The sequence below is a fragment of the Mustela nigripes genome, chromosome 16 (genome assembly GCF_022355385.1).
Source record: "Mustela nigripes isolate SB6536 chromosome 16, MUSNIG.SB6536, whole genome shotgun sequence".
Taxonomy (NCBI): domain Eukaryota; kingdom Metazoa; phylum Chordata; class Mammalia; order Carnivora; family Mustelidae; genus Mustela; species Mustela nigripes.
The window spans coordinates 55,834,342-55,860,289 of record NC_081572.1 but is presented as its reverse complement, the minus strand read 5'-3'; the positions used below and the strand labels follow the sequence as shown (position 1 = coordinate 55,860,289).

Below are 25,948 nucleotides of genomic sequence, written 5' to 3'. Positions count from 1 at the left end.
TGCGCGATGCACTCCGTTTTTCCAATGTGACTGATGTGGAGGATGAAACCAATACCCCCAAGAACTTACCAATGAGTTCCGGCTTCTTGTTTGACAAGATCTGGTAGAAAATGTGGTAGCTTCTCTCGCTGGATAACTGAAATGTCACTCTGGATTTTTCTAAGAGATCTAAGGGTAATAAGAAAGAATGTGGTTTCAGGTTCCTGGGTGGTGTGTCTCTGTGGCCAAATACCGCTGTGCCCAACAGGGCGTTGAGACTCACAGGTTTCAATGTCCGCTGATGCCAGCTTTCCTGTGGCTCCAAAATGAATCCGAATGAATTTCCCCTGTCCAATGGCAGGTTGGCAGACATCACAGTTATTTTATTTAGATGGTACCATGGCTGGTTTTCGCCAGGTGCTCCCAGTACAGGTGGGAAGAGTAGGGTCAGGGAGGGAGTGATGATAGAAGAAGGACTTCCCTCCTCTCTAGCTATCTGGCACCCAGAATCCCCATGCTGGCTTACCCAAGTCTTAGATAGTTCTACCCAAAACATCTGGTCCTGTTCCTCCAATTTTGGGAGGAAGGTGCCCTCTCCAATTTCTGCTTGGGATCACCTTACTCTAGACAGTCCCCTTGGTTTTTATCCTGCTGTCTGGTACCTGGATTCCCATTCCCAAATGGATACCTTTGATAGGGCTGGTTGGACCATCTTGCCAACTTACTTACCGTCTTTCCTTCCTTCCTCCGTCCATCCCTCCCCCTGTCTCCTTCCTTTTCTTTATTTCTTTCTTTTGCTTACTTTCTCTCTCTCTCTCCTTCCTTCCTTCCTTCCACGTCTGGGTGTTCCTTCTGAGATTTCTTGCTTTGGTTTTCCTTGTTGCTTACATTAGGCAAACCTAGCTCCCAGACTCAGGCCAAGCTCCCTGGCTCCCAAAATACACATTCAGAGTCTGAGTTCTCCCCTTTTGAGGGGAGGCAAGAGGTGAAATTTTATGAGCGACTGGTTTCTACCACACCCTGAGCAAATCTGAAGGCAAAAATCTTGCCTTGTCCATCCACCCACAGAGTCTGGACTGTAGTCAGCATTCCATTATCTTCTCACTATTTTCTGAATGAAGCTTGGGGAGAGCTGGTGAAGGGTCAGTGAAGGTGTGAGTGAGGTGTAAGTGTTGGCTTTCAGTATTGCTAGCTGCTTGGTGGAAAATGAAGTTTTAGCCTGCAGATGTATGTTTGATGAGTGGAAGGTGGACAGGCTAACTGGGGTGATTGTGACTTCTGGGTCAGGGCCAGGAAGAGAGACCCAAGCCCTTAATAAATGAGAGTAGCAATGGGGGTGTCCAAAGATATTGTCTTCCATTTTAAGCTGGAGCCAGGTTAGCTCAATTCTTAACTTGGTGCAAATATGTGCACCATATGTCTGTTGGGTAATGCACACCCAGACCGCCTACAAGGAAGACATTTTAGTTGTGCACTAGGAAGACAGAAGTGCAGACGGGCAATGCACAGAGGACCAAGGGAAAGAAAGAAAGGTCGGGGCTCATAGCCCAGTCTCTGATGGCTGCATTCACTTTCTCCTCACGGACCATTTCATCCTTGAGAAGCAACAACAAAGCACAAGCTCGAGATTATCCAGGTCCTGAGAAGTGTGGAGTCCTGACAGCCTCTTGCAACTACAGGCATAAGCGAGGGCTTTGTGTTGTGGTAGTCACTCATTCCGTGGTATATTGAGGATTGGTAGAGGGCTGGATGTTTATTTGCCCATGGGGGAAGTAAAGGCCTCTTTGGATGAGGGAAACTTAAGCCAAATGTCGAAGGATGGAACATATCCTTCAGTATCTACAACATCAACATATTCCCACGTTTTGAACTCTCCTGCTTTCCCCAGGTTTCTCCATCTCCCAATGCCTTCTGACCTGGAGGAGTTCAAACCTGCTCACTTAATTCAAACTCAGGTTTCTACGGCTGATAAGCCAATGGAGATTGCTCAATAGACTTCAGCATTTTAAAATGCTTCCACTTAGTGAGGCCAAGTGCAGCATAAAGGAATTGCTCTCTACTTGCGGAATTTGAATCACCATGACTTCCGGATGTTCTGAGGTGATGAGCCCAGTTAGGAATGGACAGATAAATCCCTCCCACTCCCCACCCCGCATTGCCAACAATGAGCCAACATGTTTTTCAGTGTATCTTATTATCCCAGCAGGGCTCAGTTGATCCGAACCACTTATTCTAGTTTATGTGGGATTTTTTTTTTTTTAATCCAGCATTTGAGGAGAGGATTTGGTTCTTGGGGCGGGGGGTGGTAGTTAAAATTGGACTGGGTCTTACAAATCTTGAGGAGTTGTCATTCCTCACAGTCTTGGCGTTTCCAAAGGCCTCAAGTAGGGGGTTGGCCTGGATGATTTGATCTTCCAGCGTTCCCTAATAATAAACAAGAAAAAGCAAAGGGAGGACTTTGGAGTGTCCTCTGAAGGAGCCCACGGTGACTCAAAAGTGTGGATGCTCTAGGCAGGGCCCAGGGAGAGACGCTAACCAGCCCAGCCTGGTGGCCAGTGTGGATGGGTGAAGGCACCCATGGGCTCGTGCCCACCATCCAAGGAGGCTTCAGAGTTCCATCCCAGAGAGGGTCTCAGCATCAACGAGACTCTATCCATCCCAGATTCCAGGTTTCCTCTTGATTTTTCAGATCTCCTTTCCTCTCTGATAATGCTCTATTATAAATCATGGATTTTTAGGGGCGCCTGGGTGGCTCAGTGGGTTAAAGCCTCTGCTTTCGGCTCAGGTCATGATCTCAGGGTCCTGGGATCGAGGCCCGCATCGGGCTCTCTGCTCAGCAGGGAGCCTGCTTCCCTTCCTCTCTCTGCCTGCCTCTCTGCCTGCTTGTGATCTGTCAAATAAATAAATAAAATCTTTAAAAAAAAATCATGGATTTTTAGAATACATACCTCTATTAGAGTATGGATCATGACCCATCTAATATAGACATTTGGATTCAGAAGTATATATAGAATTGAACAAAGACAGTCACTCAAGGGATTGTACAATAGGAATTGTGGTTCTCAAAACAATTTTTTAAGTCGCAAGAAATATGTCATGAGAATTTTTGCTCAGAAGTTGGCCTACAGGGACGCCTGGGTGCTGGGTCAGTGAGGCGTCTGCCTTCAGCTGGGGTCATGACCCCAGGGTCCCGGGATTGAGCCCTGTGTGGGCTCCCTGCTCAGCGAGGAAGTCTGCTTCTCCCTCTCCCTCTGCCCCCGGCTCATGCTTGCCCTTTCTCTCTCTCTAGTGCTCTCTCTCTCAAATAAATAAATAAAATCTTAAAAAAAAAAGAAGTCTGCTTAGAGAAAGCAGAATTTTTACTCCCAGCCCCCCCCTACCTCCCGCCCCTCAACTGCTTATCCTTCTGCCTCCAGAGCTGTTTTCAAATTTCTGTCCTGCTCCGTGGTTCCCAAAGTGAACAGTGGCAACATGACAGAAATACAAAGTAGCAGGACTGTGCATGGGAGTTAGGAATTTCAATCAGAAATCAACCACTCCCCCACCCCTGCGCACCTTGCCCAAAGCATCCCTTCTTCAGGGGAAGCGGCTCACAGTCCCTGGGCTGTTGTTGCAGATGGAGCCGGTGCTACCAACTATGTCCACGAGGTGGCACCACCTCCACCTTGCCCCTCAAGCCCTCTTGGGACAGACCCTGTCCCTAGCATTCTGCTGAGCACTGAGCCCTACATACACTTGGTGCTCACCGCATCTTACTCCAGCAAAACTCCAGATTCAGGGAGCTCCTCACCTGCATCTTGCCTGGCTGCTGTTCCTTCTTCTTGTCCCCAGTGACCGCAATTGTTGCAAAGTACTGGATGACACGCTTGGTGTTCACGGTCTTGCCTGCCCCGGATTCTCCGCTGTGGAGTTAAAAGCAAGTACGATAGAAGAGTGGAAGGGCCGGCTCTGGCTTCCAAGTCATCGTGGTGTGAACTCAGGTTACTCACGTGATGAGGATGGACTGATTGTCTCGATCTGGAAAGGCAGAGGGGAGAAAACGAAATAAAGAAACCGCAAACACACGGAACAAAACCATAGGGCAGCATTCGGGGTGAGTGGACTATATGGTGATGCTGTGACTAGCAGTGTAAGGATTTGGGTGTAGCTAATCTTCCTCGAGACAGCTTGTGTAGATTTCCGAACGTGGGATGTGTAGCCTGGACCGCATGGCAAGTGAACAGAGAATCCCACAGCGGGAAAGTGATTCTGGTTCATAAATCTTCAACAGCTTGCCAGGAATTTCTCATCTCCTTTTTTAACGTGGAGAGCAAGTCTCAGACTTAGGGCTCGTGGGAAGGGGCAGCTTTTAATTAGAATCTAAGGGCACTGACTGGTTGTCACTGGGTTTTTCTTTTTATCTTGACTCTATACTTGTGGAAGGTGATCATGGTTTTCCACTTACAAGCACTTGTGAGTTGAGTTGTATGCCCTCTACCCAAATTCATTCGTTGAAGTCCTTACCCCTAGGACCTGAGAATACAACCTTATTTGGAAACTGTGTCACTGTAGTTGTTGTTGTTAGTGAAGATGAAGTCATATTGGGGGCACCTGGGTGGCTCAGTCGGTTAAGCCTCTGCCTTTGCTCAAGTCATGATCCCGGGATCCTGGGATCGAGTCCTGCATCGGGCTCCCTGCTTAGTGGGGAGCCTGCTTCTTCTCCTTCCCCCTGCTTGGGTACTCTCTTTTGCTCACTCTCTCTCTCAAAAATAAATAAATAAAATCTTAAAAAAAAAAAGATCAATTCATACTAGAGTGGGGGTGGCGAATCTATAAGACCGTGTCCTTATCAAAAGGAGGAATTTGGAGAAAGGTGCACACAGGGAGAATACCACCTACAGGGGACCGTTTTGTGGTACTCTGTCAGGCCAGCCCTAGGAAACTCCTGCAAATAGTGCTGTCCATCCTCCTTTGAAAACTGATGTAGCTTCAGCCGATTCGAAGACCTATTCTTAGGTGGGCAGGAATGGCTAGGCTTGAGTGTGAGAGAGGGAGGGCTGAGGTTTGGGCAACTGGAGGTTTAGTGGAGGACTCTTAAGCGTCTACAGATCTCACAGGCTTGCTTCTGCTTCTTGAGTCTGCACCAGACCAAGTCAAGTGAAAGGGGGGCAGATGAAAGTGACATGGCATAGTGACATGGCAGTATTACCACGTGTCTATTTTCTGTGCCATTCTGGGAATTTAGGGAAGAGAAAGAGGAGCCCGAGTCTGGGGAGGAAGACAGTGCGGGAACACTGCTATGCCCAGTTCTCCAGTTTTGCACCCTAGTGGCTAGTAATCTAGTCTCTCTTCTTCTAGGGATGCTCATGTAGGCAGGGGCGGGGCAGGGGGAGTTCTTTGGGTGTGGAGGCAGGACATCTCCCTGCGTGCCGCATTCCCCTGAATAAGCAGGTGCACAGCATAGCTCCATTGGGGAATACTGGCCTATGCACAGTGGCTTTTTTTTTTAAGATTTTATTTATTTATTTGACACAGAGAGAGAGATCACAAGTAGGCAGAGAGGCAGGCAGAGGGGAAGGGGAAAGCAGGCTCCCCACTGAGCAGAGAGCCCGATGCAGAGCTCGATTCCAGGACCCCGGGATCATGACCTGAGCCGAAGTCAGAGGCTTAACCCACTGAGCCACCCGGGCGCCCCTGCACTGTGGCTTCTAATGGGATACATGTATCTCTGGCTTCTTTTCATCATGAAATCATTGGAGTCTCCTAAGGTCACCTTGACCATAGCCCCATTCACAGGATCAAGGCCTCCGAAGGGTTTGCATAATTAGCTAAGAACCAGTCCAGTTAAAGGGCTTGCATAACTAACTAAAAAAACCTGTTGTTGTTTTTAAATAGGTATTGAAGAAATCGCTCACCGGTCAGCATGAACTGGTAGGCATTGTCCGAGATGGAGAAGATGTGGGGCGGGGCCTCCTGGCGCTTCTTGCCTCGGTAGGCGGCCACCACCTCGGGGTTGTACACCGGCAGCCACTTGTAGGGGTTCACGGTGACGCAGAAGAGGCCCGAGTAGGTCTGGGAAAACCAGAAAATGCAACATGTGGATCCTGTCTTTACCCAGAGGGATAGATGGAATAGGGAGAGGCTGAAGGGTGCTCACGTAGATCATCCAGGCTGCGTAACGCTCTTTGAGGTTGTACAGCACGGCGGGCTCGTGCAGGTGGGTCATCATGGCCATGTCCTCGATCTTGTCAAATTTGGGAGGGTTCATGGGGAAGACTTGGTCACTGTTGAGAGTGAGTGTCTGGGGATTGAGAGGAAAAGCATAGGATGGAGAGGAAAGCCAACACTCTCAGCCCCGCTCTACTTGGTATGGTGGAAGGAGGGAGAGACGGCGGAGTAATCACCGCCCCCCGCCCCCCCGTCCCCGCCGCCCATGACCATGAATAGCTTCATGGGTCATTTCCATTCCCAGAGATGATCCACAAATAACTGTCCTTGATTAACCCAATTCTGGTCAAAGTGTATAGCCAGTTCAGGTCTGATGTCCCAACCTCCCCCCCCCCCCCCAAGTCAGCATGTCATTGTGTGTGCCAAGAACGAGTTACAAGTGTGCACAGCAACAGAGCCCTTCAGCCCTCAGGGTCCAGGTGGGACTCAGGATGGCCCAGCCCAAAGCAGATTGTCTCTCTTTACCCCGATTTGCTTTGAAAGTTTCAACAAGACAAAGGTTGGAAACTTGGAAAGGAATACTCCAATGTATTCTGTGCATTTCCACTTAAATACTTCTGCTCAGGTAGGTTCCTTTGTCTGCACTATCATCACCGAAGTTATGTTTAGAAACCCTCAAAGTTCAGCTCAAGTCACGTCACTTCCATGACCTGTTGTCTGTCTCCCCGTCTTTTCAACAGTTCCATAATTCCTCACATCTCTGCTCTAGGACTTACAACATTTGAACTTGCATCATGGCCCGTGGCTGAACAATATTTCTAAGACTATTCCTTAATTTCCCTCCTCTGGGTTCACCCCCTCCTGACTCCCCATTCAAGCATACAGCTGGGTCTGCATTCCATGACTCAGGAGAGGTAGAAAAATAGGGTAGCAATGAGAAAGAGCCTATAAGGCTTTCTGGCTAGTTTTCCCAAAGCCCAAGACTTTAGAAAAGCTTTGAGGGTTTTAGCGAAAAGACAAAAGGAGAGGGATTTGTTTGGGACATGCCAAATCCCTTGAGGAAAGAAGATTTTTTTTGCTCCACTGTCCTCACTAGAGACACCCAAAGTAGCACAGGGAAGATGGAAAAGTCTGTGCATCCGGAAGCTTCAAAGACAGGGACTTGTTTCTTAGCAGATCATTCAGAGTCGGGGTGGGGGGTGGTGGTGGCAGTGGTTTGATCCTCAGTGTGTACTGTGTGAGGTCCTGAAAATGAGACACAACCATGGGGCGGGATCCCGAGAAGGACTGAAGAAAATTTATTTCCCTCCCAGTGAAAAGAGGCTGACATTAGAGGTTAAGTTCTTTAAACAAACAAGCAATAAAAGAAATATCTGCTTCATATGCCTGAGTTTGTGAACTGAGAGTCATACCTTCCAGGCATATCTTGATTCCTACACTAGACAGTAAACTGTGGGAGGGCAGGGGCTGAGATTTGCTTGCACTGCAAAGGGATGGACGCTAGACATGGTGGGTGTCCAGCAAATGTTGAATTGAACGATGCATGGTGATTCTTGACATTAAGCTAGCCATCACTTTCAGTGCTTGATCTGGAAGTCACTTTGCAGCCTAAAGAGGGATATTTGCAGGGCCCACCCAGCAGCGATCAGCACCAACCTCTCCCTTAAAGGGTCCAAACTCTGCTGCCCTCAACTTGCCCTTTCTCCAAAGCAGACATCACAAAAACTGTCAAAGCTCATGTCCTGGAAAAGTGAAAAAAGTGGAGTGAAAGTGTTTGGGATATGAGCTTTCACTGGTGACTTTGCTACGGAATAGGTACGTGTATGTAATGTTCTATCTTCAGATTCCTATGGACCTGCACGCGATTTCTAATATCCCAGTCCAAAGGCAAAGGAGGATACCCAGTTGATCGAGGACATCTGAGATGTATACTTACCCTGTCATCCAGGGTCTTGACCGTGACTTTGTCATTCTCCCTGCTCTGGATCATACCTTTCACGTACATTTCCTTATCATCCACGGCAAAGCAGGCTTTTTTAGAATCAAACGGGCGGTTTTGTGCCTCGATCCTCTCCTTCTCTGGCTTCCGCAGGTAGGGAGCTGCTTCTCCAAAAATGGCCATTTCTGCATCAGAGCTCATGACTGCAGGGGGTTCTGGGAAGACCACAGAGATGGCTGAGTCTGGAGCTTGCAAAGATTCCTGAATGGGAAGGGCACCACCCTGTTATTTCCATGCAGACAGGGGGCCCAATCAAAAGTTCCTGGGATTCATTTAGCTCCTGGGGAACCTAGAACAAGGTCTGGGGACTTAGGACAAGTGGGAGTGAGCTAACGGAGAGACCGTACTCTCAGAAAAATATTTGAGGGGTTATTTTTACTCCTGATTGCTGATTTGGGGGGGCTCTCTGTTAGTTCAGTCCCGCACATGGAAGAAAGTCTGAACCAACAAGAATGAGCCTAATAAAGGTGAGTCCAGTGAAGATTGATTTGGGAAATACTTCCTTAATTATACATCATGTTTAAGACTCATGATTTCAGTGTCATCCCCAAATCTTAAGGGCATCTGAAAAGAATTATTGGAATGTTGATAATTCCTAGTAGAAATCTCAGATGGCCCAATGTCACTCTCTCTCCAAGTCACCCCCCTTTTCTTGGGTCCTTCTCTGGTTTCCCCTGCTTAGAAGCCAGAAAGAGCTGGCTTTAAAGCTCCAGCGCTGAACTAGATCAAACCCCTTAGTTTCTCTGGGCCCCTGTGTATTTCCACTCAAAGTGAAGTAGCAAGTCAAGCACATTTCTAAGGCCCCTGTATATGGTGTGGTCCTCAGATTCCTTTTCTGCTTCTGCATTGGATTGTCCAGCGCGCTCTGGATTCTGACCCCTGGACCCCTCCAGTTCTTCTCCCCACGTTGCTTCTCTTCCCTTGTCCTCCGCTTCCTCTTCCCCGTCCCACTCGCTCTCCTGTAACTGATTCTAGAGTGAAGTCACACACGTATCCCCATAGCTCTCTTAAGAAAAGTGCCTACTTTTTTAACAAGTCTTTTTACGTTTCCCATTAAAAGTCAGAGAATTGAACATTTTATGGCTCTCCCCTGGAAGCCAGACTCCTCACATCCCCCATTATGAAATCGCCCTCCATTTGGTAACTTGTTTTGTTATTCCTTCCCGCTGCTGTGGGGTTTTACTCTTACAGAAAGAGAAGTATCTGCTTCCCTCTGGAATTATTCGGCTCAGTTACATCTTACTTGTACTTTGGCCACTGGTTCTGCCGAACCGTGATGGTTAGAGTTTTATAGGAGATTGAAAGTCAGTAGGGCTCCCAGAAAGAGGGCCCCTGACCTGCAGGCATTATGCTGGTTCAGACTTTTATTTGTTCCTGACTAGTGAATCAGGACAAATTTGTGCAGGGATGCCTGGGTGGCTCAGTTGGTTAAGCGTCTGCCTTTGGCTCAGGTCGTGATACCGGGGCCTCACGGGAGGAGACCCTGGTGCGTAGCCTGCTTCTCCCTCTCACTTGTGCTCTCTCTCAAATAAATAAATAAAATATATATATAAAAAAGAATTTATGCACATAGCTTTGTCATTTCCTTACAGTGGTCCCCAAGAGATGGGAAGAGAGCTTTTTTTTTTTTTTTTTTTAAAGATTTTATTTATTTATTTGACAGACAGAGATCACAAGTAGGCAGAGAGGCAGGCAGAGAGAGAGAGGGAAGCAGGCTCCCTGCTGAGCAGAGAGCCCGATATGGGACTCGATCCCAGGACCCTGAGATCATGACCCGAGCCCAAGGCAGCGGCTTAACCCACTGAGCCGCCCAGGTGCCCCGAGGTGGTTGTGGCTTAAGGGAGCTTTTTAATAGCGGTGTTTCCCAATCTTGTGTTCTCAGAACCTCTTCACACTCTCAAAAATAGCCGAGAACCCAGTAAGCTTTGGTTTATGTTGGTCACACCTACTGATATTTATCATATTACAAATTACATTACATGTTATAATACCTAACATTTTTATGAAAATGACTATATTTTGCAAAATGAAAATAAATTAGTAGGAAGAATGCATTGTTTCTCATTTTTATGACTTCCTTCTTTATTTTTTATTTATTTTTTAAAAGATTTTATTTATTTATTTTACAGAGAGAGATCACAAGTAGGCAGAGAGGCAAGCAGAGAGAGAGAGGGAGGGAAGCAGGGTCCCCGCTGAGCAGAGAGCCCGATGCGGGACTCGATCCCAGGACCCTGGGACCATGACCCGAACCGAAGGCAGCGGCTCAACCCACTGAGCCACCCAGGCGGCCTCTTCTTTATTTTTAAAAATAGATTTTATCTATTTATTTGAGAGAGAGAGAGAGAGAGTGAGAGAGAGCATGAGTGGGGGGTGGGGTGGGGACAGGGAGAAGCGGGCTCTCTGTGGAGCAGGGAGCCCGATGTGGGGCTCAATACCAAGACCCCAGTATCATGACCTGATCTGAAGGTGGACACTTAAATGACTGAACCACCCAGGTGTCCCTTTAGAACTTTCTTTAATACCTACTGAATAAATGACAGCTGGATGTTCATGTCCGCTTCTGCATTCAGTCTGTTACCAAAAGGCTTTTTAAATTTTTTTTTGGTTAAAGTAAATACAGACAATTCGCCCTTATGTAATTATATAATTTGGAAGTAAGTTATATATAGTTATATAATAAGGAAGTAATTTGGAGGAGGAAAAAGTATTTTTAAGTCTTTTCCTTTTCTTAAAGATTTATGTATATGTGTGTGTGTGTATTTACTTATTTAAGATATTATTTATTTATTTGCCAGATAGCACAAGCTGGGGGAGCAGCAGGCAGAGAGAGCGGGAGAAGCAGGCTCCCTACTGAGCAGGGAGCCCAGATTTGGGGCTCCATCCCAGGACCCCGAGATCATGACCTGAGCTGAAGGCAGATGGTTAACCAACGGACCCACCCAGGCGCCCCTCAGTAAAAATTTTTAAATACAATGAAACTCTTTTCAGGGCCAGTGGATAGCCATGACAAGGACTCCAAGAGTGGTTTGGTGCCACGCCTTCATTTGTCATAAGGCACCGTAAGTTTTATCTGCCGTTGCTTTTGCATCCTCAGGTTAACACAGTGAGAAAAGGGAAATGGCGTGTAGGTCTTATTATGAACATTGTTTGCTTCTCATGCTCCTCCTGCAAAGTTCTTAGGGATCTCCAAAGATCCATGGGCCCCTCTTGAGAATGGTTAGGTTATGAGGGAAACTTGTCGGGTTGCCGGTTTCTGACCGTACATGAGTCAGCCTAACTTAGCATGAAGCATGGTACCCAACACGCTGGAAAATGGTCCGCATTCAAATCATCTGCAACAGAATCTCTGGGGCTGGGATTGGGGAACCCAAATTTTTCCCAAGGGCCTCAAAACCAGTGAGGTGTGGGAATCACTAGCTTAAGGCATTATTTTGCTTCCCCAAAGCCATGGCTCATGGTCCCGTTGCGCATACACAACATGACTTCGGGCAACTAGTTCTTAATTTTAATAACGATGTGCTCATTAAATCTATGATTTCGTCAAAATCTAATTGTTGTCAATTGTAAGAGATATTATTTTGAGTTTCAGAAACAAAGGAAAAAATGCATCTGATGACAGTTCTCCTTTCATTGATTACAAGATGCTCTTCAAGTTCAGAGATAAGATTTTGTGAAAAATGCCAAGAAAATGAAAATTGATCAGGTAGGGTAATGTGTGTTGTATCCGTTCAGGCTGGTGGTATAAGGCAGTGTTTCTCACATTTCAGTGGGCCTCCGAGTCCCACTGGGCGTCTTGCTAAAATGCGTGTTGTGATTCAGCAGGTCTGGGATGGGGCTGAAATTCTGAATACCTAACACATTTCTCAGTGGATGGTCCACATTTTCATAGCAAGCCTACAGATGGGGTGACTTTCCAAAACAAATCTAAGAAGGGGCTCCTGGGTGGCTCAGTCGGTTAAGTGGCGGACTCCTGATCTCAGCTCCGGTCTTGATCTCAGGGTCCTAAGTTCAAGCCCTGCGTCAGGCTCCACGCTGGGCGGGGAGCCTACTCCGAAAAGAAAAAAAACAAACAAACATAAAAACGAATCTAAGGGGAAAAAGGAATCAGTGTAAATGAAAATATTAATTGAGGGGACTGGTATTAAATGGGTGCCACAAAACGTGTGATGTAGCATAAGAACAAAGCCTGAAGTCGAGGGGAATCCATAATGGCTCATGGTCATCTCCGAGAAATAAGACCTTTGTCTTGTGGGTTTCAAGTCACGACCAGTTTGGGGGTGCAGACTTCTCCTTTTGGCCACTACTCTCACCAGGACTCAGAACCCAGTGTTTCCTAATGTGACGACCTAGATGAGGCACGAGTCGTGTCTGCAATATTCCCGTAGAGGCGTTATCCCGCCTACTTGAAGACCTTCAAGGACAGACAGCTCTTTTCTTTTAGGGCAGTTTTCACAGGCTGAAGATTCTTCTTGCATTAACCTAAAATCTGGCTTCCTGTAACCTCAGGACAATCAATCCTCATTCTGGCTCACCGTAACAGCAGAAGGAGTTCAAACCTACTTTCTGTGAGTCCGCCCTACACCCACGTGTTGGCTACTCCGTGTTTTCCTTCACTCTATCTTCTCCATGGGACGCAACTTTATCCTCTCCATGCGACAGAGCCCCAGCTGTATCTTCATCTGCTTCTTCCGTGACATGCTTCTGAATCTCCTTTACTTTCATGGTGACCCCACTCCTGTTAATCTCCGAAAGTGTGACATCCAAACCACATGTCGCCCTCCGGCAGCCTGTGCCCTCACCTCTCTTGACCCAGGTGTAATGCCTGAGGTGGTGACTGCCTTTTGGCAATGCCATCACTCTGCTGACTCACCGCTCACTGTCAAGCCAAACCCCTCAATCATCTGTCTCCGTGCGGTTGCTAAATCCAATCTTCTCACCATATTTTCGCACCTGTGCTCTGGGACCCAACGATGAAACCATCCATTCCTGGCTGGTAAGCTTAGCCTTGTTAGGTCTGATCCAACTCTCCAGGCGTGATACATGGTGCCCCGGGACTTTGCTCTCCCAAAGTCCCCTAATTAGGTCCTTCTCTGTTCCCAAAGCTCGACCTGCTTATATCCCTGCAGAGCTGTGTCCCTTCAACCACCAACTCTGTTTGTTTCTTTTGGGGGCTCCTCATTGAGACAGCTGTCCCAGCCCACTTAATCTCCGTTTGCCATCTGAGTGCTCCCCCTTCCTCTGTCTGCTGCCCTGGATTTTCATCCCTCCCCTGGGAATTTCCCAGCCACTGTATCTTGTCAGCAATCATCGAGTCATGACTCAATCATACTTTGCTTTCCTGGGTCCTGATGCGTCTAGAAAGATCTCTAATAAACAGGACAAAAGGCGAGGAATGGGTTTTTTATTATGACACTGGGTATAGGTTTGAATTGATCTCTCTTGATTCTCCCAGTGTTATTTGTGAGTAAAGGCACAGGTGGGTGGATTTAGGGGTGTAGACTCGGCTCAAGGAGTAGCAAAGTTAGCCCGTGGATGAAAACTAAGTCACGACAGTATAAACATTAGGTTCTGAGCCAACTAACTATAGTGACCTGGAGCCTGCATGTCAAAAATCTACATTGTATTTTACTCCTCTTGGTATAATAAGCAAATTTGGGGAACGATTCTTTTTTTGGTAGAACCTCCATATTTTGAAATTTGCCTTTAGGAATACTTAAGTAACTGGCTTCAATTTCCTCCATTTTCAGCTTCTTATGAGGGCAGGAAGAATGAACATTCATAAAACAGTGTTCGCTAATTTTAATTATTGCATTCTCTGTCTGGTTGAAATTTACTCTTACCTTCTTGGTTTCCGAAGTGACGTCCTTCAGGGACAAGGTATCTTCCCGGGGGTTAGTTCAGAAACCAAAAGGAAACAAAAACAAAGACCAGATGAATGACAAGGAATTTAAATAAATATAGAAATTGTGTTTGCTCCAAGTTCTGCTTTTAAATAGGTACACAGTTGACGTGGCGTGGAATTGTATTTGCCATCTCCCCACTTTGCTTAAATGATGACTCCTTAAGTAATTGGTTCATTATAACATATGATTAACACTTTTTTTTTTAAAGTATGTTCTGTGTGTGCAAAGTGCCACATCAGCTCCCTAAGGAGGTACAGAGAGGGAAAAAGACAGTTTTTACATGAATGCAAAATTTAGTAAGGGCCAAGAGAAATGCTCAAATTAATCTTCGAAAGATGAAGAGTAACACCAATTCTCTAAGATCCTAAATGAAATGGTATGGGGACTTAGAGGATGCTTCCGGCTGAGAGTAGGGGACTGTGAGTGGTCAGGAAAAAAAGAAAGGAAGGAGGGGGAATGATTCAAATTGTAACTCGGATGCTCGGAGCCAGTAGCCGAATTCTTTTGGCAGTAAGAGAAAGTGGTGAATTATAGGAAAGGCTCCTTTAAAGGATCTAGGAAGGGCATCCTTTAAATATTCTAAATTCTCCTAGAGAAGATGAAGGTACGTAGGGCAGCTGAAAATTCATCTAGGACTAAAATATCTCTGATTGCCAGAGTTTATAATCTACGTGATGATCTCCAGGAGCTGTGAGAGTCAGAAACATTTCAACATCAAATTTAATTTAAAGAGACTCCCTGCTTATTACCCAGTACTTTGGTAGTAGAAGCAGGGGAGCATATCATGAAATGCCATTTGGGCAGGAAGAGACATTTCAACATTTGGCTTACTATTGCCCCTTCCTTCTTTCTCTTATGAGTCTCTGCTCATCTCCAGCTAGCTAAAAGTCTTCCCAAAATTTTCAAGAAAGAATGAATTGGTTACATATTATATTCTGAATCCTTAGTCCCAAAGAAGTAAGTAAGTTTCTTAACACTGGCTCTCCTAAGAAGTTCTTGTAATTTCTTTGTACTTTGGTTTCTTTTGTAAAATGGGACAGACGGACCAGAAAAAACCTCCAAGATTCCTTTCAGCCGTGAATGTATGACGGAAAGCACTCTGGTAGAGATGGGGGCAGGGAGTGAAAATGTCACAAGCCTCCCAATCCTGGAGCCCCTCTGGGACCCCTGCTGGGTGAGACATGATCCAGCCCACAGTCCGCAAAGGATGCCATAGAAGACCAGTCTGGAAACCAGCCAATCATGACCAGTCTATGGTGCATCCTAGGACGGATCAAATCCTTGGGAGAAATTCTTCCTGTAGTCAGGAAGAAATCCTGACATGGGAACAAAATTTTAAGTACCCATAAAAATTTCAAATAATAGTTCAAAGCAATCATAGAAGAGAATATCACAAATTAACAGGGGTTTAGGGACGCCTGGGTGGCTCAGTTGGTTAAATGTCTGCCTTCAGCTCAGGTCACGATCCCAGGGTCCTGGGTTGGAGCCCCACGTTGGGCTCCCTGCTCTGCAGGGAACCTGCTTCTCCCTCTGCCTTTTGCTTTCCCTACTTGGGCTCTCTCCCTCTCTCTGACCAATAAATAAATAAAATCTTTAAAAACAAAACCAAATTAACGTGTTTATTTGCCAACTCTAAGGTAGAACCCTAACCTAAAAAATCGGGGGTGGGGGGAGCTAGCATCATATTCCATTTTATTCTGCAAGTCATTATTATTATTATTATTTGGTCTCTTAATGGCTTATATACTTGTCTTTTTACTCCTTGGAAAAGCTTCTTGAAAGGCAATAACCTGCCTTGCCATTTTGTCACCCATCTTGCCCTTAACACCAGACCTTACACCTAGTAGGTCTTCAATAAAGGCTACTGTATGGCCGGTCCTCCTTGACCAGTAACCTGATCAGATTTAATCACAGCGGCATGGAGCAAACAAGTGGGCATTTGTGGGTACTTACCTTGAGATGCTGAGGCGAAGCAGTTTCAAGAGTGTGGGCCCCCAGGTCTCTTTATACTCCCAAATCTGCCAGCTCAGCACTCTAACTTGGCTATGTTTGGGGGATCACCATTTACTTGTGAGATGTAAATGCGTCGTAGCCCTGATCTCTCACTCTTGTTAAATTACTTGGATAAATGACCAGCGGAGGCTGCATAATGCCAAGTCAGCTGCGTAGGGATTTTGACTCTGGACACAGATCTTTGAGACTTAGAGAGTCCTAGGGGCTGAGTGCACTGGGGCAGAGTGTGCTGAGAAGGTCAGCGAAGGGCAGGACCACAGGATGAATTGTCAAACAATGGGCGATCGATAGCACGGACCGTAAATCCATCTCAACCATCTAGCATGGATGTGAGAAGGTGTGTGCCTCTTCTCAGAAGTTTCTGGAAAATCTAAGATGGACCACTGAACCCATCCAGTGTTCATTATTTATTTATTAGTTTAAAAAAGTGCACTGATGAAGGAAAGCTTTCTAAAACGTATTACATACCATCTTGTGTTTTTAAATATGTATCTGCAATAGAATTTAACTTTTTTCTGGCTCACTCAGGTGTCTGGGAGATGATGGAATGCGGTCATCTGGGATATTGTTTTTTTGGGGGGGGGTATTTTTTTTCCCTGTGCTGATTTTTTCTAGATTGTTATGGATTGTGTTTATCTTTTAGTTTTTTATTTCTTCACCTCCATGACCAGGCTCTCAGGTGTGGTTAGAATGCTTGCCTCTAGCAGCCTGAGTCTGCTTTTTCCAATCTAACGGGGAAACAGATTACAAAGGTCATTCCAAGACGGCTAAAAAGTGTCAGGGAGCTCCAAATGGAGTTCTGGAGTTCTAATGAAAATATATGGTCTTTGTGACAAATTTTGTGCTTGCTGGGTTTTGTTTGTTTGTTTGTTTCATTTTGGTTTTTTGCTAAAACATAAGCGATGGTCGAATATGTAGGAACCTTCCAGCCATGGACAGCGATACAGAGTGATCTGCTTCCATTGTCTGTGAGCAACGTTTGCTGAATCGAGATTCTCATTCAGTCCTCCCGTGGGTTGTCTCATGCAGGTGGGGAACTGCCTAAGGACAGTCCCCGAGAGTTGGGATAAAATGGAGGGTAAAAGGGTGCCTGGGTGGGTTTGAGCCTCTGCTTTCAGCTCAGGTCATGATCCCAGGGTCCTGGGATGGAGCCCCACATCGGGCTCTCTGCTCCGCGGGTAGCCTGCTTCCTCCTGCCTCTCTGCCTACTTGTGATCTCTGTCTGTTAAGTAAATAAATAAAATCTTAAAAAAAAAAATGGAGGGTAGAGGAGGAACAGACAGGAATAGGACCTCCGCGTGGTGTTTTCCGAAGCGGGCTTGACAGAGTGCTGGTTCTGAGGGAAGCTGTGTGGTAAACAGTCCCCGAGTAACTGAGTTTAGGAAACATGGTAAACCCTGTTCCCTGCCTCAGAGCTTTGCCACAAATATGCACATATTCAGGGATCAGAGGCTTCTCTCGGTGAAGAAACAGGAGTAACTTTGGTACCTGGGATCTGGTGGGAGGTGGCCATCCTGGTCTGGGTTTTCAGAAACAAAGGCGGGGGTAGGGGGTGCGGGGTGGTGGGGGCTGAAGGCTGTAATCCACACGGAGGGTGTCTCTGTTCCTTAGCACCATTTGTCTCAGAAGAAAATAGCAGAACCATCAGGCATAAACACAGCTGCCTTTATTCGAGGGACAGCCTTTTGTCTGTAGCAGATGCTCAGTCAATGTTCTAGTGAATAAATGAATCAAGAGGATTCATGGGGAATCTGTGAGGCGAGAAGAAGGGAAATGGAGTCAGGCTCAATCTGACTTCATCGTCGTGGCTTATGCTCATTAAGAACTCACCACATGCCAGGCTTGAACCATGTTGGCTCACTGAACTTCTTCACCGTTCCTTTTGGGAGGTAAGTGGTAATGTTTTTCTACCGACCTTTTTCCAGGGAAGGAAATTGGGCTACTGACAATGGAAGTGGCCTCCCTAAGGCTACACAGCTAGGAAAGTGGCAGGAATGGAATTCAAACCTTCTCTGGCTTGAGAGCCACAAGGTCATTGCCCCAGAGGAGCTGATAAGGACGTGGGGACGGAGCATGTGGACAGGAAAGTCTAAGCCACTTTTCCAAGGTCAAGCTAAGTGCCCCAATGAGTGGAATGTGCTGTGGATTAGAGGTAGGTACAGGGCACTTGAACCCCCTCAAGCATGTTGTATAGGCGAAGTGGGATCAGAATGGTTCTTGATGCAGGGATACTGCTTTGGAGGAGGAAGAGATCCGGAGGGGAGTGGGAACGGCGGAGATATTCATGAACTTCTTGTAGTACTTCACACAGCACTTGTGTATATTTCATTAAGTTTAATTTTCTCTGTAAGCCTTAGGGGTTCATAGTGAATACTGAATATATCATATTCAGATTATTATTATTTCCATTTTCCAAAAGGGGAAACTGAGGCCCAATAGGGGTCAAGTAACTGGTCAAAAAGTCGCCCAACTGGTGGGCAATAGAATCAGAATTGAAATCCAGGGTTTCTGATTCCAAAGACTTGCTTTCTCCTTTATTCTGTGCTCTCTCTCTCTCTCTCTGTTTTTTCTAAGCTTTACTTATTTATTTGAGAGAGAGTGAGAGAGCAAGAGAGCATGAGCACAAGTAGGGGAGGGAGGGAGAGAATCTCAAGCAGTGGAGCCTGACTTGGGGCTCGATCCTACAACCCTGAGATCATGACCTGAGCCGAAATCAAGAGTTGGATGCTTAATCGACAGAGCCACCCAGGGGCCCCTATTCTGTATCCTATCTTAAAGAAGAGGGACTATTCCATGGGTGAGAAGAATAGGGAGGAGGTTCTAGGCTTTGGGATCATGGCTTTGAAACAAGACTGCCCTGGGTGTGTTTCAGGAGGGCCGGTCGGGCAAGCCTGGAACAGAGGGTTGGGGTGGCCTCATGGGTAGTGCGGAGGTAGAGACCAGATAAGTGAGCAGGGCTCATCTGTGAAGAGCTTCCAAGGGTCTGTGAAGGAGTCAGGACATTGTTCTGAGATCCCTGGGAAACTTCTGAGGTTCTAAGTAGAAAAATGAACGTATATATATTTGAAGATGATTCTAGAACTGATGGTAGGGTTTAATGGACAGGGGAGAATGTGGGGAAGCCTAGAGCCATTTAGCAACTATTTAAAAAACTTTCTTGTCAAACTTGCTGATTACACAGGCTAATCAGAGCCTGCGGGACAGGTGGGCAGTTAGAGAATTAGAATTATCCCCTAGGTGCCCCTATGGACTCAAATCTGTGTGAAAACTCCCAGCAGCCCTGGAGGGCTGGCTGTCACAGGGGTCGTGCCTTGTCTCTGAGTCCATCAGATTCAAGGAGAAAGTCCATTTTCCTTCCCACAGATGCTGGATCAAATGTGGATCAAAGTGTTTCTGTCTCACTGGTACACGTAGGCATAGCAAGAAGAGAAAACTTTTAAACCCCAGAGGGGGAAAGACCGCTATGAGTTGTAGACTTATTTTTTGAGGTTCTAACCCCACATTATATCAATATATTATAGTCTACTTGCATTGAATACAAAAAATAATCATTCTGTCAAATGAAGAGGGTCTTGATTCTTTAAGAGAACTGAGATATAAAAGGAAAGAGTAGGGGAACCTGGGTGGCTCAGTCAGTTAAGCGTCTGACTGTTGATTTCAGCTCAGGTCTTGATCTCAGGGTTGTGAGTTCAAGCTCCATGTTGGGCTCCATATTGGTTGTGGTGCTTAAAAAAAAAGTTAATGAGAGGAAAGAGAAAATGCAAGGAAGACCCTGGAGGCACGATCCATGGGACTTTGATGACTGGCGGGTTTGAGGAGGGCAGAGGGACCTTTCCTAGCTTTCTTCTGCCTCTCATTTCAGCCTAGGAATCTAGGGTCATGACCCCAGTCCAGAGGTAATGCAGAAAAGAGAAAAGATGAGTTTAGACTTTTGTCACTTTGAGGTTGAGATGACAGGAGGGAGAGACAAGTGTTCAAAGTTTAAAGAAGTCAAGGTTAAAGATGTAGGTCTATGGGGAAGAGGGCAGTGGCGGGGGCCTGTCACCTGCATGGGGTGACTCTTGAACTCATTAAGGAAGTTGAGCTCCCAGAGGAAGGCTGCATGTTTAGAAGGTACGAGGAATGAATGGAGACAGAAAGAGTAGGGAGAAAAGGGTATTCTGTAGATAAGCAAATACCTGAGTGAGGTCTTGTTGGAACTGAAAGAGCCAATGGGTCCATATTTTACTTCTGCCATTTATTGACTATGGCAAATCACTTTACCCCTTTTAGCAATGACGTAGATGCAAAAGCTTGCAGATAATTCTGTTTCTGCCCAAGCAATGAGGATGGTGTGGAGAATCAAATGAAATGTTGTCATCTCTATCTAGACATGGCTGTCTCTGCATGCAGTCTGTTTCCAGCCCATGCCAAACCTTATGTCTCCCTCTGTGTCCTCCTTGGCATAGACCAAAGCATATAATCCAATACCACCAAAAACCCAAGTGAGCAATGTGGACTTTACTGAAGATATTGTAGTGGAGGCATGGGAGGGTTATATAGCCACCCTAGAGTTAAGTGTTCAAAGTGTGCATCAGAAATGTCACTCTAGGGATGCCTGGGTGGCTCAGTCAAGCATCGCTGCCTTGGGCTCCCTGCTTGGTGGAGTGCCTGCTTCTCCCTCTCCCTGGGCTATCCCCCTGCTTGAGCTCTCTCTTTTTCTCTCTCTCAAAGAAATAACCAAAATATTAAGGGAAAAAAAAAAAGAAGAGAAATGTCACTCTACAAAGTCCATTTTCCTTCCCACAGATGCTGGAGGTTTATTTGTTTTCTTCCCCTGGGGTGTCTCTGCCTCTACTGGTACTCAGCTGTTCCTCTGTTCTGAGAGCCTTTTAGCTCTGCCATAGACGTGCTTTCCCATCTTCTTTATCTGGTTACTCAACAACATAAATGTCCTTAAATAAAGAAGACCACTTTTGGCTTTCCCAAGTTTGGTGACCACCTACATTGATACTCATATGCCCTTTGGGGGAATCTTATCTTTATCCCACTGCTATCCCCCATAGACCATAGCTCAAACACCACACTATTCTCCTATCTCTCCCACATCAGAGATGGGTTCCGTGAAGGACAGCTTTCTCCATTCTTGTTACAAAATCAGTGTGTCAACTTGAAAGCCAAGGAAGACTTCTTTTTCGTGTCCAAAGAAGGCAAGGGAGGTGATATTTTCAAGAGAGAGGAACTCACGGAGAGCACTGCCGAGAAGCCAGAGAAAAACAAGACCCAAAAAAGGGCACTGGGTTGGTCAGGGAGGTGATCTTGACATTCATAGCGGCAGGATGGTGGGGGTGGAAACTTTGAAGGCCAGGGATTAAGGAGTCAGCAGGTGTTAAGGAGGAGGAAAAAGTTTTCCTGGTTTTCCTAGGAGCAAATCTCTCCACCAATCATACACGAGGTGCCGTCAGAGGAACCGTAAATTTGGATGGTGCAAGAAGGAGAAAGAGGGCAGTAGCAGGGCCAAAGAGAGGGGACGAGGAAACAAGTGTGACGAAGGTCATTCCTTAGAGGGCTACTTGAGAAGAAAGGGCAATTAATTGTGCTGATGGTGGGATCATACCTTAGCCCTCACAGCTATGGAAGAGCTTATGTAACAGATGAAATTTCAAAAAGCAGCAGGAAGTTCCTTGGCCAGGAACAGAAATTTCTGGGTGAATGTCATAAGACAGGTACATTCATGAATGACATTACTGCCTATCTGAATTGCCTGATTAAAGATTTGGGTGAGAAAATTAGATTCCAGAACCAGAGGGGACCTGGAATATTATCTAATCCAACTCTGACCTTACGGAATCAGAAATTGAGACTCTGGGCAAAGTACCTAGTTAATGGTAAAGGCAGAAACAGACCCCCCACCCCATCCCTCTCCCCTTGCCGTTCTACTCCCAAACCCAAGAGAACTAGGTCAAAACGTTTGTCTATGTAACATATACCCTTCTTCACTGCTGGCGTTTATACATGGAAATTTTGCAAAGCACTGTTGATAGGGGATTAACAAGAGACTATTTAAATAGATTCTCTTTAAATCTCAATGAAGAAAATAAATAAAATCTTTAAAAAGGCGGGGGGCACCTGTGTGGCTCAGTCATTAAGCATCTGCTTTCCGCTCAGGTCATGATCTCCGGGACCTTGGGTCAAGTCCTGCATTGGACCCCCTGCTCAGGGGGAGGCTTGCTTCTCCCTCTCCCACTCACCCTGCTTGTGTTCCTTTTCTCGCTGTCTCTGTCTCTCTGTTAAATAATAAAATCTTAAAAAAAAACTCAATGAGGGGATAGATTGATCAGCTTTACAAGTGGGAAAACTGAAGCTTGGCAAGGTTAAGGGACTAGTCAAACAGCTAGTCAGTGGCAGAGTGGGAACTAGGACAAATATCTCTGTCTCCAAGTCCAGTTTGTCTTTTCAGTACAAGACAGCTGCTTCTGGCTTCGGAAGAGCCTGTAAGACACTAACGCTCTCAGAATTATACACGCTTCTCAGAATTACACACAAGCCGGGCACCCTTCTCTAAAACAACACAGAGGGATTGCGGGGATGGTCTGGGAACACTGTGTTCGAGAAAGAAATCCTACCAGCGAGGTTTGTTCAGTAAACTGGAGACTTCCCTGCCTGGCCTCAAAACCTGGATCGGTGCCTGCGAGCGTTAGGGTCTCCTGTCATTTGCCTGTCATTTTTGTCCATTAGTTGTGTTTTGGTTAGTCTGGTTGCTCAAAACCTCATTGAGCGAGGAACAGCATGACAACTTACTTTCTTTTTTTTTTTTTTTTTTTTTATTTTTTTTAAAGATTTTATTTATTTATTTGACAGAGAGAAATCACAAGTAGATGGAGAAGCAGGCAGAGAGAGAGAGAGAGAGAGGGAAGCAGGCTCCCCGCTGAGCAGAAAGCCCGATGCGGGACTCGATCCCAGGACCCTGAGATCATGACCCGAGCCGAAGGCAGCGGCTTAACCCACTGAGCCACCCAGGCGCCCGACAACTTACTTTCAATTATTACTGTCAGGGTCTTAAATGATGTATCCTAAAATGTATACTCTTTTTTTTTTTTTTTTTGGTGGACATAGCCAAAATGTGTATTGATATGTTTAAAATCTGCATGTAATGTAAGAACTAAGAGTGGACTTTGAGAGTCAGGATAGAGGTTCAAATCCTGACTTCATTTAAACTCTCTGAATTTTGGCAAGCTAGTTAACTTTTCTGAGTATGTTCCTTGGGAGTGATAAGAACACATAACTCATGGGGTTCTTGTGGCAGTCGAGTTAATGGGTATTTGGTAGGGTATGCCGTCATGGAAGTGAGGTGATGGTTTGGGAAGGGGAAATGTATGTAGGGCCATGTCACCGGGACAGCCTGAGATTTAGAAACTCAGAGCTTTCTCTGGAGCTTTCTATCAGTGCCAGAGGGCCCTGGAAGCCAGGACAAGGTCTTTGTTGTTAATTCATGTCTTTTATGTTGCTATTTGGTAAAGCTCGTCAGCTGACCACAGGCTGACCATTGTCCACCCAGTCCTCCCATTCTACCCACTGCGTTTGGCCAAATTCCTGTTCAGATGGCTCAGAACACTCTCAGGTCAACAGCACCCCTCCTCACCAACACATACTCACACACACACCACAGTAAAACAAAACAAGAAAGATGGAGCCTCGACACTGGAAAGTAGGGTGAGCCACCATCCTAGTTGGCGTGGGATCAAAGAGGTTCCTGAGACTTTAAGTTTTAAAATCAGTTTAGTCCTGGGTAAACCCAGATAAGTTCATCACCCTATCTGGAAGGTTGTTGGGGCATGAGGGCAAAGCCCTCAAACCTGGCTCAGAAGGGGCTATATGGGACCAGCTTGAGATCTCCCACCAAGCCAGGATGGTGACAAAATTCATACCTGGAACTGTTAATTTTGAGGCTATGATGCACAGAACCAGCAACATAGGGGGCATGCCCTCATTCAACCGTTTATTCATAGAACGTTCACAGAGCATCTACTATGCGCTAGATTTTAGGTGCTGGGGCAACAAAACAGGCAAAGCCTCTCACTTTCTATTCGAGTGTGTGAAAAAGCAGGTGAAGGATATAGTGGCTGTGTGGGGTCTAAACGTTGATCCAGGAAGGTTTCTCTGAAGGGGTAATATCTGAGCAGACACCTGTTGCAGGGAAGGAGGAAACCATGAGAACATCAAAGAGAGGCTCTATTCCAGGCGGAGGAAACAGAAATAGAGGCTCTGGGGGGTGAGCTGCCTGCACAGGAAGGGAAGAAAGGCCAATAGGGCAGGGGCGAAGGGAGCCAGCCATTGAGGGAATGAAGCGGAAGAGGTGGCCAGGGGCCAGAAGGCTTAGAGCCCTGCAAGCAAAGGTAAGGACTTTGGGTTTTAAATGTCAGCTGTTATCATAAGGGCGGTTTATTCCTCTTGATTGTGTTCCGAGTGTTGGGCCTATGAGCATCTCTGCTTCATCCTGTCCAACAGAAAAGAATTCGGCTCATGAAAACGCTGTGGCAGGTATTGGGGATAAAAAGCTGGTTTTCAGTTTATAATGGGGATGGATGCACCACCGCTCTGAAAACCTGGGAAAACACCCCTCCCCTGGGCTCTGAGGGCCACGCTGATCTATTAGAAAGAAACAGTGTTTCCATGCCCAGAGAGGGGAGGGGTCACTTCCGGTGTGCCCCCAGAGCATCATGGGAGGAGTTGTGGGGGGGGGAAGACCGGAAGTGACGCGTCGCCACCGGTTGGGACCCAGTGGGAGGCGCTGACGAGAGCTGGAGGGTAAGTGTGCGTGTGTCGGGGTTTGTGAGGCGGGTGGCGTTTGCGCCTCCGCGACCCCAGGACCTATTCGACCTGTTCGCGCTGGAGGTGACAGAGAATAGCCCCCGGAGGCAGTGGGGCAGTGTGGGGAGCGAATTTGAAGGCGGGGCCAGAGGAATGATTCTGGAAACTTCTCGAGCCGCCAGATTGCACATGGCGTGTGGTGAAATCTAGCAGAGTCGCGCGCTGCGGCGTGCCTCATCCTGTTTGGGTTCCGCTCTGTGGGCGTCCACGGCGTGGTTTCTCCGAGTCCTGAGAAACAGTAAGATTCTGTAGCTCGAAGGCACCTCCCTTCCCCCGTTCCCATCTGCGCTCTTCCCGCCGCCTCTCCTGGCTCGAGACCTTGGGCCTCGAACCTTGGAACCTAGGACCTCCGTCTCCCTGAGAGCGCGCCTCGAACCCTAGTTTCTGGGAGAGGGGGTGGGAACACAGCCTACCCTCCTAGGAAGGTCGGGCTGCTGTAAGCCAAGAGAAGCCCTTTCCAGGGGGCTTTCCCCAAGGAGGGACTGGTTTTCCTAATTTCTCACCTTCCCCACGGGACAGGCTTGGTTTCTCCTTGTGGGCTCCGGAAGCAGCGTCTTGGCGGCGGCCCTGGGAGCCGCGAGGGAGGGATGGGGCTGCCAGATTCCAGCCTTAAGTAATTTTCTTGCCATCTGCCCACGGATGATTCTTGGGCTTCCCACTTAGGAAAATGTGACCCGTGAAGGCCGCCCTGAAGGTGGCCGGGGACACTGGAATGTGTAACATGGGCCCAAACCCCAGCCAGGGCCAGGCGGCAGAGTTTGGGTTTGCTCCCTGACAGCTGCTGTGTTGGCTCTGGAATGTTAATCCCCGCCCGCTGAAAGCTTGCAGAGGCTTTTAGCAGCTGTGCTGACGGGCTCCTCCATCAAATGACCCTCTCCTGCTTCACCTTTCTGCAGTCGGTTATATCCACGTCTTTGAGGAGAGGAGGGTGTGAAATGTCCCCGAGGAACGGGTCATTTTAATTTTTTCTTTAAAAAAAAAAAAAAAAAAAAAAAAAATAAAAAGATATAAAAATATAAAAAAATAAATATATATAAAGATAAATAGAACTATAAAA

At 46.7% G+C, this 25,948-nt stretch overlaps 1 protein-coding gene across 3 annotated transcripts in view; it reads right to left on the bottom strand.

Annotated features, from left to right (window-relative positions):
• LOC132004202 (myosin-13) overlaps positions 1-25,948 on the bottom strand; it is a 98,886-nt gene that overhangs the window by 38,684 nt on the left and 34,254 nt on the right. The window contains exons 1-8 of one of the 3 annotated variants that reach the window (XM_059380390.1): positions 8,063-8,266; positions 6,116-6,259; positions 5,874-6,030; positions 3,969-3,996; positions 3,770-3,881; positions 2,311-2,403; positions 263-326; positions 70-168 (exon numbers count right to left, since the gene is read on the bottom strand). The exons of the other annotated variants lie outside the window; for them this stretch is intronic. Coding sequence (XP_059236373.1) covers positions 70-168; positions 263-326; positions 2,311-2,403; positions 3,770-3,881; positions 3,969-3,996; positions 5,874-6,030; positions 6,116-6,259; positions 8,063-8,266 — 901 coding nt within the window. Of the gene's footprint in view, positions 1-69; positions 169-262; positions 327-2,310; positions 2,404-3,769; positions 3,882-3,968; positions 3,997-5,873; positions 6,031-6,115; positions 6,260-8,062; positions 8,267-25,948 lie in introns of those variants that run through there. 3 annotated transcript variants of the gene reach the window in all.